Source organism: Podarcis pityusensis (assembly GCF_964106645.2).
Source record: "Podarcis pityusensis genome assembly, chromosome: 3".
In the NCBI taxonomy this organism is placed as follows: domain Eukaryota; kingdom Metazoa; phylum Chordata; class Lepidosauria; order Squamata; family Lacertidae; genus Podarcis; species Podarcis pityusensis.
In genome coordinates, this window is record NC_138026.1 from 89,013,756 (window position 1) to 89,029,362 (window position 15,607).

The window sequence follows — 15,607 nt, forward strand, 5'->3', positions numbered from 1 at the left end:
GCAGTTTCCGAAGGTGGCATGCAAGTCTTATCAAAGAAGCTAAAGGCATACGATAAAACACTATGCTGTGATAAGCAGGAAGAATTAAACGGTGACATCCACTTCAGCCACCCAACAGAGTGTTAAACAGGCACCTAATCTACACCTTCAGAAATATTGTTTTAAGACAACAAGAAGGGCGCCAATCCTATTTCGCGACAGGAGGAATGCCACCGTTTGGGGGCCACCACTAAAAGACCAGTCTCTCAGGCCTGCCGACCTGATCTCGCTTCAGGAAGGGCACTTGAGGGTTAGTTCCACAGCAGCTGGCAAAGGCTCATGGGAGTTGTAGTCCAAAGCATCTGGAGGGGTTCGAGGTTAGAGAAGGCTGCTCTGGAGCAAAGGTGAGCACCCTTTTTCGCCCCTGAGGCCCACAAGGAGCAGTGGGTAAGTGCTTGTGGACCGCATGCCAGCGGTCCGGGCATTTACACATATATGCAAACAAATATATGCAAACCAACCCTTTGAAATCAGGGAAAGGTGGCTGTCACCAGTGTGGTCCTTGCTCTCAGAAGAGCCTTTCAGAGCTCAGCTTTTAGGGGGATAAAAGGCTCCCTGGAAGCAGGATGGTGCAGACTTAACACCTGCCAAGCAGCTGTTAAGTGGGTTGAGGATGGCATAATTTACATTGCGGGGGGGGAGGTGTACAGGGAGGGTCATTTCCAAACCCCCACTTCTTGTAAGTTGTGCCCCCTGCAGCCTCCCAAACAGCTGTCTGGTGGTCTGAAGGAAGCACAGGATACAAGGTGATTTTAGTAGTGGCAGAGGTGTCAGCAACTCCCGGTAGACCACACAGAACTTCTGTGGTCTGTAGGCTGTTGATTTCCCACCTGTGGTAGAGGCTTGTGGCAAAGTCATGCACATTTCTTTGCTTGCCATAAACAATTACTGCACAAACGCCATTGCACATCTAGCTCGACGTTGCATCAAGATGGCTAACGGTGCCAGCCTGCAGTTATAGCTATAAAGTTTATCGCACCGACATAATATTTTCCGTTCATTGCCACTGGCCCTCTGTACATTTCCTTTTTTAAAAAAAATGATATTTATTAAAGTTTCAAAAAAAATACAAAAAATACAGAATACAGAAAGAAAAAGAATAAAGTTTTTTTAAAAAAATATAACCAAAGAAGTAAAAAATAAAAGAAAACATACCAAATAAAACAATTAAAAGGACATTAAATTTCCATAACCTATCTTCCTTATACTTATTTCCCCGGACCTCCTCATACCTCCCTTTTTTGTATTCCAGTTCAATTTGTTGATTCAGCAAATCCTTACCATTAAAATTACCCAGTTGCAAACCTTTTTTCATATCTCTTAAAGCATTACAGCTAAAAAAACCCTTAGTTTCTATCCAACATCCTTCTAAGATTCCTTAATTTTACAATATTTCTGTAAATAGTCTTTAAATTTCTTCCAGTCTTCTTTCACCGTCTCTTCTCTCTGGTCTCGGATTCTGCCAGTCATTTCCGCCAGTTCCATGTAGTCAATCACCTTCATCTGTGGCCCTCTGTACATTTCCTTTCCTATTGCATGAAAACCAGACGCTCTCACGACTACTGATCTGTGCATAACCTCTCTGTGTTGCTGTTTGGCTCTGCCTTGTGCTCTGTGCATCAATATACCTGGTTACTGTAATCCCTGCAGCTCCCTCGGGCTTTTGTCAACATGGTGGAGATAATGGAACTCACTGGACTGCGTCAGATAGAAAGGGAAGCATCCGGATGTGTTCTTTCAGGGGCGTAAGTGAGCGGATCGCACAGCAATCTGTATTGTATGCTATTTTTAGGGCCGATCTATACTTTTGTTATTCATAAAGCAACCGCAAAGAGCTTAAAAAACCTGTTCCCTGCAAGATGCTATTGGACCTGGGAGCTGTGAGGCAGCAGATGCTCTAATTATAATGAGGATATTGGGTCTGGTTTTTCCCTTTACTCACATGAGAGCAATCTTCATTGATTTCCATTAGAGCTGCAGCCATTTAAGAGAGTAGCTTTGGGCTTCTTGTTTTCTGTATGGATATTTATAACAAGGTAGACAGTGATTCACAAAGTCTGGCTGATGCTGGATCTCTTGTGTTAAGCCAATTTGAGACGTGTGTTAACCTGGAATCCATTTGTGTGTGCTAAACATGTCACAAAAATCCCTTTCCACTGTATGGAAGTGTGGGTGTCTTTCCCATCTGGCCAGTGTCATTGGCTACCCAACTATAAAGAGGGTTTGGAACACCAGAATCCAAAGGTCCAAACTGTTGAATCCAGGAGTTCTTATATCCCAAATAAGAACCATGCCTCTAGGCCAGCCTTCCCCAACTTGGTGCCCTCCAGATGTTTTGGGCTACAACTTTCATCAGCCCCTGCCATCATGGCCAATGCTGGCTAGGGCTGCAGTCCAAAACTTCTAGAGGGCTCCAGGCTGGGGGAGGTTTCTGTAAACCAACAAGTGAGGCACAAGTCCCGGGCAGCAGTGGGATTAGAACCTAAGGCCACATTGACATCATATATCTAAAACATATTTATATGACACCTTAGCAGCCTTTGAGAAAGTATCCTGGAAACTGTAGCTTATGCCTAAGAGAGCTACAATTCCCAGCACCCTTAGCAAACTACAGCTCCCAGAATTATTTTGAGTAAGCCATGTGCAGATGTGTGTATGCACATATATAGGACCACAGGCTTAAGCACATTATCCTGATGTGTCCGTTATTAGGCCATGGAAGAAATGTATTTTTAAAATCCAAGGCATAGGGTTTTGTATTCTTTGGTTCCACAAACATAATCACAAGGGTGGTGAACCCATGGGTCTCCAGATGTTGTTGGGCTCTAGTTCCTTTTGGTATCCACAGCCAGTATGGCCAATGGTCAGGGATGATGGGAATCATAGTCCAACAACATTTGGAGTTTCACAAGCCCTAATCTAATATTTTACATTCTTTCTAAGCTATTTTAAATCAAACCATCTTGTTACCTTCACTATTACAGGGGGTTGGACTAGGATCTGTGCTATCTAGGATCTGTGTTTATTTTAGCATCCCTCTCTTTCAGGAGCCTTTGCCCGTGTTTTCTAAACCCCCAGGAAAACTCCCCTGAACTACAGGAAATGAAAAGAATTAACAGAGATTTTCAGGTAAAGCAAGCACTTCCTTTCTTACTGATTTCAAGAGGAGGAATTTAACATCATGCTCTTCCGATCATTCTGCCAGCCCAAGCACTTTGGCTTGCCGGACAGAACAATCCTTCCTCTCCCCCCCACCACACTTTTCCAGGGGTTTCTTCCAACCCACCCCAACCCAATTTTGGGAGAGCGAGGGAAGCACCAGTGCACAAGTAGCAATCTCTGTGCAGAGCTTCCACTGACGAGACTCCTTAGCTGACTCCCACTCAAGATCCTTGCACCCCTCCTGTAGATGTTAAGCCTACATATTAATAGTGGACTCATTCTCTGAGTGTGGCTCCATATGTAGCTAAAGCAGCATCACCCACAAGGGGAAAAAAGTGTCAGCAGGCTTGGAGAAACCCCAAGGTCTGCAGAACTACACACACACACACTCCAAGGGAAGGAACCTGAAACAGCCCAATGAGGACCAAGTGTTGTCAGATGCTACAGAATGTTGGCTGGGTATTTGAGGTTGGGTGGAGCGGAAAATGCAGTGGTTGACTGATGCCCAAGGGAACTAGTAGGGCAGAAAGGAGGAAGACCATCAGTAGGTGGAGCCAGGGTCAACGACAGGCCAAGCCAACCAATTTTGTTCTGTCCTCCTCCCTGTAGAGTTTTTTTTACAAGGGCAACACGGAGATGAAGGAGGAGGGAACTGACAGGAAATGCCACTCCCTGGACTAGATGCAAGGGAGAAGGCAGGACATGTGGTGGGCTGCCTGAAGGCAGGCTGAGAGTTGGTGGGGCCTAACAGACCAGCCTCCCCTGAGAAAATGGCAAAGCTGACTGGAACCCTGAAGAGGAAGGCTCTGCGCTGCCACATTTTGTTGGCTTGATTTGGTGCTGAGAGTGGTTGCTTGTTTCAGCTGGCGTTGGTGATGTCATCTGTTTTCCCACATAAATCCACTCTCTTGCATTTCACGTTGTGCCTGGAGCTCGGTGACTCATCCTTGCTTCTTCTTCACCTCTTCTGTCTTATGTATTTATTTGTGTTGTGTGTTTATCTGTTATGTGTTCCCCCCCTGTCTGAGGCACAGTGGGAAGCAGTGAAGTCTTTTAGCCTTCTTGATGCTCATGCCCTCCTAATGGGAATCCCTGCTCGGGGAAACTCAGCCTCAGCCTCTCTGCTTTTCCATTTTTAGGAGTTCTTTTCTGGGCAGTTCTTTCTTGGGAGCCATCTGGCATTCCTGGTTACAGCTGGAGACAGCTCCTGAGCTGAACTGGAGCAGCTTTACTCCCTGCCAACTAATTTCTCTTGATTGTTTTACTTGTTGACAGTGCTGCGGTTTTGTAGTTTTATAAGGATAGCTTTATTATTTTAATGATTTTTTTTGTTGTAAATTAAGAACATAACAGAGTCTGCTCAATCAAAAAGGCCTATCTAGTTCAGTATCCTGTTCTTACAGTGGCCAACCAGATCCCTGTGGGAAGCCTGAAAACAGGACCTGAGTACAACATCACTCCCCTCCCTTGTAATTTCCAGGAGTATTTCAGACTCATACTGACAATGTGTGTGGGGGGGTAGTACATAGTCATTGTGGCTGATAGCCATTGATAGCCTTAATTTCCTTCAGGAGGCTTGCTGGGAATCAGTATAGAGATTTGAGAAATGGTGGCGATAATAGCAAGTTTGGTTTCTAAGCCTACCCTATAATTTGTAAGGGTCTACAGTGGTACCTCGGGTTAAATACTTAATTCGTTCCGGAGGCCCGTTCTTAACCTGAAACTGTTCTTAACCTGAAGCACCACTTTAGCTAATGGGGCCTCCTGCTGCCGCCGCACTGCCGGAGCGCAATTTCTGTTCTCATCCTGAAGCAAAGTTCTTAACTTGAGGTACTATTTCTGGGTTAGAGGAGTCTGTAACCTGAAGCGTATGTAACCCGAGGTACCACTGTATCTCCTTTTTTCTTTATCCTTGCAAGAGCTCTGTGAAGCGGATATTCCTGCCATCTGACTGTCTCAGGACATAAGTTCAGCTAGTGTGACTTCCACAATGACCTTTAACGGGGTAGCTGTGTTGCCCTTACTGTACTTTGTCGCTTCTTCTCCTGTGACACCACCCCTGCACTTGGCACTCGTCCCTTTTAGTCCGTCTGGTCTGAGTCAGTACTTGTATACTGGAGGGAAAGAGCTAAGGGAGTCCACATGTCAACGCTGACCTTGCCGTTGTGTACTTCCCAAACAGGAGAGAAGCGCAAAGATGGTCAACAGCTATGCGGAACGGGAGGATTTTGCCGTTGTTGTGCAGCCGTTTTTCCGAAACACCATCATGCCACTAGACAGTGTGAGTCACCATTTGCTACCTGCAGCACTCAAAGCAGTGTTCCAGGATTTGTTCTAGATGACAAGATATACAGGCTGAGGATTACATCATCCTTACAACCATGTAGCGTTGCAAGGGAAACTGAAAAATAGACAGACAGATAGAACAGTCAGTTCTCACCATCCTGGCTCTGTGTACCATCCTAGAGGCAATTGGGAGCCAATACTGGTGATAGGATTACAGGCCCCCAGAACATATATCAATAAATGAATTGGACCACTTCTGGTTTTCAAAATGCATACAAGAACTGGCACCAGACCCAGACCCCAGAGTGTCTAAAGGCCATTTGTCACTCACAAGAGAGAGAGCAAGTGTGGTGTAGTGGTTAAGAGCGATAGACTTGTAATCTGGGGAACCGGGTTCGTGTCTCCGGTCCTCCACCTGCAGCTGCTGGGTGACTTTGGGCTATTCACACTTCTCTGAAGTCTCTCAGCCCCACTCACCTCACAGAGTGTTTGTTGTGGGGGAGGAAGGGAAAGGAGAATGTTAGCCGCTTTGAGACTCCTTCGGGTGGTGATAAAGTGGGATATCAAATCCAAACTCTTCTTTTCTTCTTCACATATAACTGATATGATACATGCCACATGTCCACATCTGACTATTCACACAAATCAGGCAGGCAAGCAGAAACAAATAAATCATTCCTCTAATTCATGGGTAGGCAAACTAAGGTCTGGGGGCCGGATCTAGCCCAATCACCTTCTAAATCCAGCCCGCAGATGGTCCAGGAATCCATGTGTTTTTACATGAGTAGAATGTGTCCTTTTACTCAAAATGCATCTCTGGGTTATTTGTGGGGCATAGGAATTTGTTTATTTTATTTTTAAAAAAAGATAGTCCTGCTCCCCACATGGTCTGAGGGACAGTGGAACCGTTCCCCTGCTGAAAAAGTTTGCTGATCCCTGCTCTAATTGTTCAAAACAGAAAAGGCCTTTAGGGGGAAAGGGAAAGGAGACCTGTGTAAAAGGTTGGTGCCAAGTCCAGAGAAATGATAGGTGGGCACGTATCGAAAGTAACTTTTTGAAATTGTTGCAGCACTGACATTGTCTTAGGACTGCTTCCTGTATGCATCTCTATCTCAACATCTCATCGCCGCACAATCTATCAACCGATGAATCAGAGCTGAAAATGTGAACAGCCTCTAAAATTTGAGGAGACAGCAAATGTTATGAAAGCAGTGCTTTGGTGATTAATCTGTGATTCCGCACACCATTTTGCATGCTAGTCTTCACTCGAGGCTGCAGGCATTGAGAGATGAAGGGGGAAAGGAGATTTCAAAAGTGCACACACACCAATTTATTGGGGCCCAAGGCTACTTAACCAGATAAAACAATGAAGAGTCGTGTGGCCCAATAAATATTACTATATTTACTGTATAAGCTTCTGTAGACTGGAGTCCACCATCAGAGTCCACTTCTGAAGACGCATATAAGACTATCTAAGCAGTTTGTCTGAAGAAACTGGTTTAGCTTCTCCTGCAGAAGAAACTATGGACTAAGCCCTACTTAACTGGTTTCTATACATCCTTGAAGTCTCCCCATCTTTTCATTTATGTATAGATGCCTTCTCTTCATCTCTTCTTTGGTCACATGTATGTGTGAACTAACCACTATGGCTTGTGCTTCCAAAAAATCTATAACATCATTTGATAATGTTTCCCGTTCTAAGGAAGAGGCTCCTTCGCTCTCCAGTCTAGAACTCTGTGTATGTCACAGTGCACTCAGTCCATGTAATTACTGCTTTTGCAGGCCTCCCTGTTTGAAGAAAAGGATTATGCCCATTCACTGAAACAAATAGCTTATTTGCAGGTTGGAGAATTATGTCCTTGCAACAGAGTCACTGTGTCCTCCTCCCAATAGCATCAGTATGTTGAAAGGACCTGGAGGCGAGATGCTCCGTTGATACTGCTGATTGCTGCTTATATGAGGCATAAAAGTAACCATTTATCATAAATACCACTTGGAAAAAGGCTTATTATACTGCCTTTTCAATCTAACAGCATTTAAAGTTGTAGAAAGCATGTACTGACATCCCTGTCGATAGTTGACTTAGTCGATTTTTACACATGATGCCAAAAAAATCAAAAAATCTATACCTAGCTGGTGGTTGCTGCAGGAGTGTATTAAACACAAAAACAAACCATGTGACTTCTTTTGAGAGACAGGATTTGACTGTTGATTGGCTCAGCGCCAGGAGACAATGGGCCAAAAAAATACACGTGAAATGCCAGAGCCTGACTAGTGAGTGATAAAATCTATTCTGAAGATTAATAATTGTATTTTGTACTAAATCACAGGACGGGAAGCCAGACCTGAGTTTCTTTGCAGTGGACTGCTTTCATTTCTCGGAGAGGGGCCATGCAGAGATGGCCATAGCACTCTGGAATAATATGGTAAGATGGTGGTTGTATGAATTCAAACATACTTGGTGATACAGAAACCTCATATATGGGGGTGTGGATGGATGAACAGCCTATTTACTTTCCCTATCAGTTTCACACGGGCTCATAGTCATAAGTCCATTCTGTCCTGTTTTACTAAAGATTGAAAAACACACATGGAAAAACTGTGTGTAAATTATGCACATTTTATAATAACAATAATAATAATTTTATTACTTATATCCCACTCATCTGGCTGAGTTGCCCCAGCCATACTTGCATGCATTTTCCTTCCTAAAATATGCACTTGTGTGTTTTCCTCAGTGCATTTTCCCATACAATGCAATTTTTTTGTCTACATTTTGTGGAACCAAAAAGGTCCCAGAACCTCCAAGAGCAGCAGTTTGCTTTAAAAAGTGGTCTGGATTAATTTCTCCTCTATCCTAGAAATGGCAACTAGCTGTAGTTACTGACGGATAACAGAATACATTCTGCACATGCTTGCAGGATTGTGAAGAGTTTAAAGATTATTATGATTTTATAATCAGTTTATTATTCGGAACAAGTTCGGTGGCTGCTGTTTGGCTCACATTCATCCTTTAACATGTATAAAACACTTATCGCTGTTGCTGCATCAACAAGGACCCACTTTCCTGTGAGATTTGTCTCAAGGCACCATTCATAATCCTGCAAATAGAATGCTGATGCCTTCCTGCTGAGGCGATGTAATGTTTAGAAGTCCTCTTCATGTTTTCCTATGAGAGCCTACTGGAACCTGAAGCAGTTCCATCCCAGGGTTGGTTTGTTGTTTCTGTGCTTGCTGCGATCCCAGTAACAGCAGCTGTGTAGATGGACGCTATGCAATAAGCACAGTGTGTAGCTGAGGCTTCCCCAGCCTGGTGCCTCCAGATGTTTTGAACAGCTACTGCCACCAGCTCCAGCCAACATGGCCTATTTCAGGTTGGGGGGAGGCAGGTGTGGTTTGACCCTCAGCCTCCCTAGGAGGTGGCAACACCTTATACCCCCCTTGGCACTTACTCCACTACAACAACAATAGCAGCAATAACAAATGTTACTCTAGAACAGGCTTTCCCAAACTTGGCTCTCCAACTGGTTTTGGACTACAACTCCCATCATCCCTAGCTAGCAGGACCCATTGGTCAGGGATGATGGGAGTTGTAGTACAAAACCAACTGGAGAACCAAGTCAGGGAAACCCTGCTCTACAATGCTGAACCCAAGAGAGAGAGAGACAGAAATCAGCCCAAACTCACATCCAACATTATAACCCAGCCTGCTCCAAGCCCTTTAAGGCTCCTATGACTTCCTGGAGGTTTTTGCTGCAGTTTCTTCTGGTACTCAGCAACAGCTCCCCGCCACCCATAATACTCCAAAATACTTACGCAGCTTAGGAGGTGGGGCTTTGCAGATGAAGGTGGTCTCAGGAAAGACACCCATTCTCCTTACCTGCCACTAGGTGGCAAAATCCAATAAGGCTAAACCGAACGCTTGCAATGGTTTTGCAAAGTTACAAATCCCTATATGGTCCTTAGGGGTGAGATAATGGTGCTGTTTTTCTCCTACAAACCCCAAACAACTTGGGACCAGAGTACCTTAGTCTAGGTATGTCATATGACAGACTAATAGCTCCTGGCAAGTTATTTCCTCCATTGCTTATAAAAGAGCAGCCTGAGCGTTACCCTCATTTTTTTAAATTAAGAGATGGCCTAGCAGGTGACCATAGCAAGAGCAATGTCATGACTCTCCAGCAAGCTTCATTCCAGGCATGACTGGTGGAAAGTGTTGCCTTGAACAGGAGGAGAATGGTACGTGGCCCCTTTAACCAGCACTTGAGGCCAAATTGCCCCTCAAGCAAATCTGGTTGCTATGTCACCTCGGCTTTTGCCAAACTGGTTCCTTCCAGATGTTGACCTACAACTCCCATCATCCCTGCCTATTAGCCATGCTGGCTGAGGCGGGTGGGAGCTGGGATCGGGGCCACAAAAGAGCTATAAGCAGAGTTTTTTATTTGCTTTTTGAGGAAGCCACGCTACCAGAAACAGAGTGTGTTTTCCAACCAGATGTGGAATAACAAAGTCATATTCCTAGTTCCTGGGTTTTAGAATTGCCTCACGGCTAGCAATCTCATACAGTTCTGACCTTAGGTCAGAAGAGTTGTGCTGATTTCCTTTCTGTTTCAGGGTTCTTGTTTTTTAACTTTCTTGATTTACCAGCGTGGTTCACTTTCCTAGACTAACGAGGACCCTTTTTCTTTGCTGGAGTAGAGGAATGAGAGCTCAGAGTGCTTTTAATTTATCTGCCTCCTCGCCTGAGGTTTTTCTGGGTCAGGGAATGTTGGAGTCTCCAGTGGAATTCTTGCCATCGCCCTGCCAGCAAAGGCTGCAAAGGGAGGGTGCCAAATCAGCGCATTCTCAGCTGCTCCAGCCAGCCACTTTTCTGGCCTTCCCAGGATTTTTAAGCTGTTCTGTTCTCTGTCAATGTACCACGTTGTCTCCCCTGGGAAGGATTTGTGCCTGCAGGAGTCCTCTGTGCCAAAAAAACACAGGGTGTGCATGCCAGTCTGCTTTGCTCAGCTACGTTCAAAATAAAGATGAGACCTACTGTGATCTAATGGATGCAGAGGCAGGGAAATCTGAATTGGGAAGCTACTTTATATTGAGTCAGGATATTGGTCTATTTATTTCAATATATTAGCTCAGTATTTTATACAGTGACTGGAAGCAGCTCTCCAGAGTTTCAAACAGGAATTATCCTAGTTCTGTCTGGAGATCTCATGGATTGGCCGTGGACATTTTCCCATGCAAAGCATGAACCTTGGAAGTCTTACCTTGGAAGTCTTACAGCTTAGTTCCCAAACGTTTTGGCTCCTGAACGTTGCAAGCCCAGAAGAGAGTGTTCTGGTTTGCGAACTATTTTTGGAAGCCAAATGTCTGATGGGGCTTCTGTGGCTTCCAATTGGCTGCAGAAGCTTCCTGCAGCCAATCAGAAGCCACACTTTGGTTTTTGAACATTGTGGATGTCGAACGGACTTCTGGAATGGATTCCGTTCGACTTCCAAGGTACAACTGTACTGAACTATTGAGCTCAGGCACTTTCAAACTGCCACTATTTTGCAGGTGGGATCAAATCACATACCTGAAAATTCAGGCAATTAATGTGGATTTGGCACTCTCACTCGACAAACCTGCTTTTAAAAAAAGTGGGTTTTTAAAATATGGAAAGCGATAGGGAAATGCACTGGAATGAGCAACAACAATTGCTTGATGCAATGCTGTGCAGTAAATCCTCCAAAGAAATCAGTATGAATGTGTGTTGCCTTAAGTGACCAAGTCTCTGTTCACCTAAGAAATCACTGAGTAGCCTAGACCAGGGGTCAGCAACCTGCGGCTCCGGAGCCGCATGTGGCTCTTTTACACCTTTGCCGCGGCTCCGGGGCGGATACTAGCGAGGGGAGGAGGCGCATTGTGCGCCCCGACACTCCCCACTGTGGCGGGCGCTGTACTGGCTGTGACGTCGCATGGGGGCGGTGCATGCGTTAGTCATGCACCGCCCCGATGTCACCTTCCCGCCCGCCCGCTACATTGTAAGGGGCATGTACGCTGGTCACTGCATTGAAAGGGGGCATGTACGCTGGTCACTGTTTTGAAGGGGAGTGAAGAACACACACACACACACACACACACACACACACACACACACACACAAAGGTAACATGTTAATTTAACGTTTATTTCTATGAGGAGGAATAATTCTGAGGGGTCAAACAAAGAAATAATAAAAAAGTGACAAAAAAAGTTATTTTTATAATGACGAGTTTTGCGGCTCCCAGTTTTTTTTTCTTCGGAAACGGGTCCAAGTGGCTCTTTTTGTCTTAAAGGTTGCAGATCCCTGGTCTAGACCTATTGGTCTAGAGCAAGGGTGGGCAACCTGGGTGGGCCCTCCAGGCATTGCTGGACTACAACTCTCATCATCTCTGACCCATGGGGCTGGAAAGGGCTGATGGGAGTTGGAGTCCAACAATATCTGAGGGACCACTGGTTGTCCATCCCGGAGATAGAGCAACTTGGAGGAGGAGCAAAAACTCTACCCTGCTGTGCAATTTCTTATAGTACTACAGTGCAGTCAGGCTTCAAGTCAAGTCCACAGGCTCCAATGAAAACGTGCTAAATGGTTCTTGGAGAGGAAGAAGCAAATAGATGGGTGGGTAGCTGGTCTCCCAACTAGGGTTCTTGCAGCATGCGTTTCCTATGTGCCTGGGAGTACTCTTAGCAGCACTCTGTGTGTTCAGGCAACTTAGAACTGCGCCCTAAAAAGGGCAGATAAAACTGGCTATATCCCCGTGCTTGGCATGGTTAATTTAATCTCCCCTTTACAGTGCAACCCTGTTGGACAGGCTGTCCAAACATTGTGGCTTGCACACAGCATAAATGTGTAACTTCTGGATTACAGATCTATCCAGAATAACCTTCTGGATAACAGCCAGCACACCCCTACATTTCTGGCCAGCTCTGAAAGGCTAGGAATAACACTGCAATCCTTGCCTGGAAGCAAATCCCATTGAAATGAGAATCAGGTTGCACAGATCTAATCTTTTCTCATCCCTCTTGAGTCCATTAGGTTTCACCTGCATAAAATTCGCTTCCAGAGGACTACATTAGCTGCCACGTATTGAGGCCCTTCACTATACATTTGATATTTCATCCTATTAATTTGCCACTTCCCATGAACTCTATAGAAGCTATAAAAGGCTGCTTTTATGCATTGGAACTTAAGACATAGATTACATTTCCGCAGGGTTTTTATAGCCTCCTGTCATGACCTTAAGACAGGGTGCTTAACATTTTTAAAAAATCTTATTCTGTACCTGTAGAAAGAACACTTTCCAAGCTATAATTGTATAATATAGCAGAATACAGAGCAGTAATATATACAATACTATAATAATGCAGTAGGTATAATGATTGAGCACTGCAATTTAATGGTGATATTTTATTAGTGTGGTTCTTGTGGTGTATTATAACATGCCCAGTCCCATGAAAATATAGAATTACGATTCAGGGGCGAATTATTTGTCCTTTTTTCTTTCAGCTGGAGCCAGTTGATCATAAGCAGTCATACAATAACTTCACATATGATAGGTCGAAACTCAAGTGCCCAACCTCGGTAAGTAACAAAGGTCTGCAGAAACATCTTGCCCCATAGCACAGACATAGGAAGAGCAAGAGATGGGGCCTATGCAATCCCATATCTGGTTTCCCCACAACAAAATAAACTCTTCTCACTTTTGATTTGTTGCATTCCTTCTGAAATAACTTTTAAATGGCTTAAAATGTGCCATCCCCCATTATAGGCTTTGTGTGGCATGAAGGGAATCTGGTTGCCCAAAGAGAACTAGATAGTAAAAGAGGCAAGAGCCCAGGACATGAAGCGAGATTCTTTGGGATTCAGAATTGCACCAGTCCTGATGCTGCTGCTAATGATGCTAATGGCTAGATTTAGACCTTTAGAGGCCCTAAGTGTTTTGGTGCCCGCATATATATCTAATTCAAAATATAAACAATGATTAACTGCATATTATTAACAAAATAAAAAAATTCCTTCCAGCAGCACCTTAGAGACCAACTAAGTTTGTTTTCGGTATGAGCTTTTGTGTGCATGCACACGAAAGCTCAAACCAATAACAAACTTAGTTGGTCTCTAAGGTGCTGCTGGAAGGAATTTTTTTACCGTATTTTGTTTCAACTACGGCAGACCAACACAGCTACCTACCTGTAACTGTATACTGTATTATTAATTTCTATTATTACTATTTTATCATTTCAATTATTATTATATTATTATTATTACATATATATGTATGAATTTTTTTCATTTATTGTGGGAGCTAGCGCCATATGGTCCATGGTAAATCTGGCAATGGAAACATTCTGTGGTGCCCCTCTTCCCTTGATGCCCTATGCCCATTCATATTTTGCTTAATGGTTAACCCAGCTCTGGGCAAGTGTGTAGGAATATAGGGAGCCACCTCATTGTGCCACTGGTCTTTCTAACTCAGTATTGTTTACACTGGTCGGAAGCAGGACCCAAGGTTTCAGACCCAGCTCTTTCCCAGCCATACCAAGCATTGAAGAGCATGATAATTAGAGCTTGCAATGGATTTTGCTTGTAAGCAGAACACAAATCAGGCCAGAAGGGTGAAAAATAGGAGGGAGGACTTGTCCTTGCCCTGCCAGTTTCCCATGGGGAAACTCAGTCTTTCCCGCTGAATTGGAGCAAACATCAGTTGGGCTTTCTCCAGACAAACATTTGCTCCGATTTATTGCCAAAGAGCCACTTTTCCAGGGAGAAAGTGGTGGGACCAAGGGCAAAACCACTCAGACCCAAGCCTAGAAGGTGCAGAACAAGTGGAAAATCACTTGGACCCACGCTTTCCAAGTGTGGGATGAGCCCTGAACCCTGCTGCTGTTATTTATAAAACAGGTGAAGAATAGAGCTCTTGTTCCTAAATGGGTTTAATTTATTAAACTGAAATAGTAGGTGGATTTAGGAAAAAATATGTTGACCTGGATTTAATCCCTAAACTTTCAAGGAAACATGTTAGTTTATAGTTCAGGAAAAGGTTAAGATGGTAAATCTTTCTGCTACAGCAGAAGGGAAAATATTATTTTGTTGCTTCTGTACTTCATGGGTGGGAGGGGTCCCCTCTTACATCTTTAGGTGGTGTAAGGACTGAATACTGTTTTGTAATCTGTGCCTTTCTGCTGCAGGAAAATCCCTTTCTTTTCACCTCAAGCAACAGCAAAGCGCAGGGTTCAGGGATTGACGCAGAGAACAATGGAGGCAAGGTGCCCTACTGGGCTGCGATTGTGGCGGCAACAGCAGGAATCTTGGCAGGAGCTCTCATTGCCTGGGTGATCACCACTCAGAGAGCCAGCAAACGCCCATATTCAGGAAACACAGCGACTGGAGAGAAAGTAACAACATTTTGAATTTTCACCTGCACCAAGGAGATCTAACACACCATCTACCTCCAGTAACATGAGGAAAGCAGTATGGGAGCTTAGCAGCAGCTTTTCACATACTATTTTTAAACCAAAAAAATTTCCATCTAAAAGTGGGAGAAGAAATATCGGCTCAGACATCATGGTAACTGTTTGCAGACCAGAGCTTAGAAGATGAGATACATAGGGAGAGCTTATTAAAGTGAGAGCGTTCCAAATATATCGGCCTTCCCTGATTTTAAATAGGATATTTGTTATTGTAATGGAAACGCCAAGATAAAGAATGCTTCTATACGGTGATTAAATGGTCCGTGCATTTTGCATTCCCACTGAAGATTCATCCGCAAATGTCAGGTTTGCTCTCTTAATCCTGGCCTCTTAAATGGCATCTGGGAGCATTTAGTGAATACAATAATCAACAGTGTTAAGAATGAAGAGCTATCAATTCTTAGAGTTGAGCCAAATAAAAGCCTTTCAAGAAGCCAACTTTTGCCAGTTTATTTGTATAGGCGGAGATAGAATCTCTTAGGTTTAAATTCTCACAGAAAATATATAGGAGAGCTAGCTTCCAAGAGGAAGATAAAAAGGTTAAGCCAATTAATATGTCTGTTTTCATATGATGAGAGCATGGATTGAATAGATATGTGCAGTGTTAAGCATAGACATGGGATTGCATCAGCACATG

General features: G+C 44.1%; 1 protein-coding gene across 5 annotated transcripts in view; it reads left to right on the top strand.

The window, feature by feature from the left end:
* PLB1 (phospholipase B1) overlaps window positions 1-15,403 on the top strand; it is a 119,875-nt gene extending 104,472 nt beyond the window's left edge. For all 5 annotated transcript variants that reach the window (XM_081000093.1, XM_081000094.1, XM_081000095.1 and 2 more), the window contains 6 exons: window positions 1,690-1,784; window positions 3,087-3,168; window positions 5,384-5,482; window positions 7,818-7,913; window positions 13,010-13,084; window positions 14,689-15,403. In XM_081000093.1, the coding sequence (XP_080856219.1) occupies window positions 1,690-1,784; window positions 3,087-3,168; window positions 5,384-5,482; window positions 7,818-7,913; window positions 13,010-13,084; window positions 14,689-14,910 (669 nt within the window). In that variant the 3' untranslated portion in view covers window positions 14,911-15,403. The remainder of the gene's footprint in view (window positions 1-1,689; window positions 1,785-3,086; window positions 3,169-5,383; window positions 5,483-7,817; window positions 7,914-13,009; window positions 13,085-14,688) is intronic.
* Window positions 15,404-15,607: the final 204 nt, after the last annotated feature.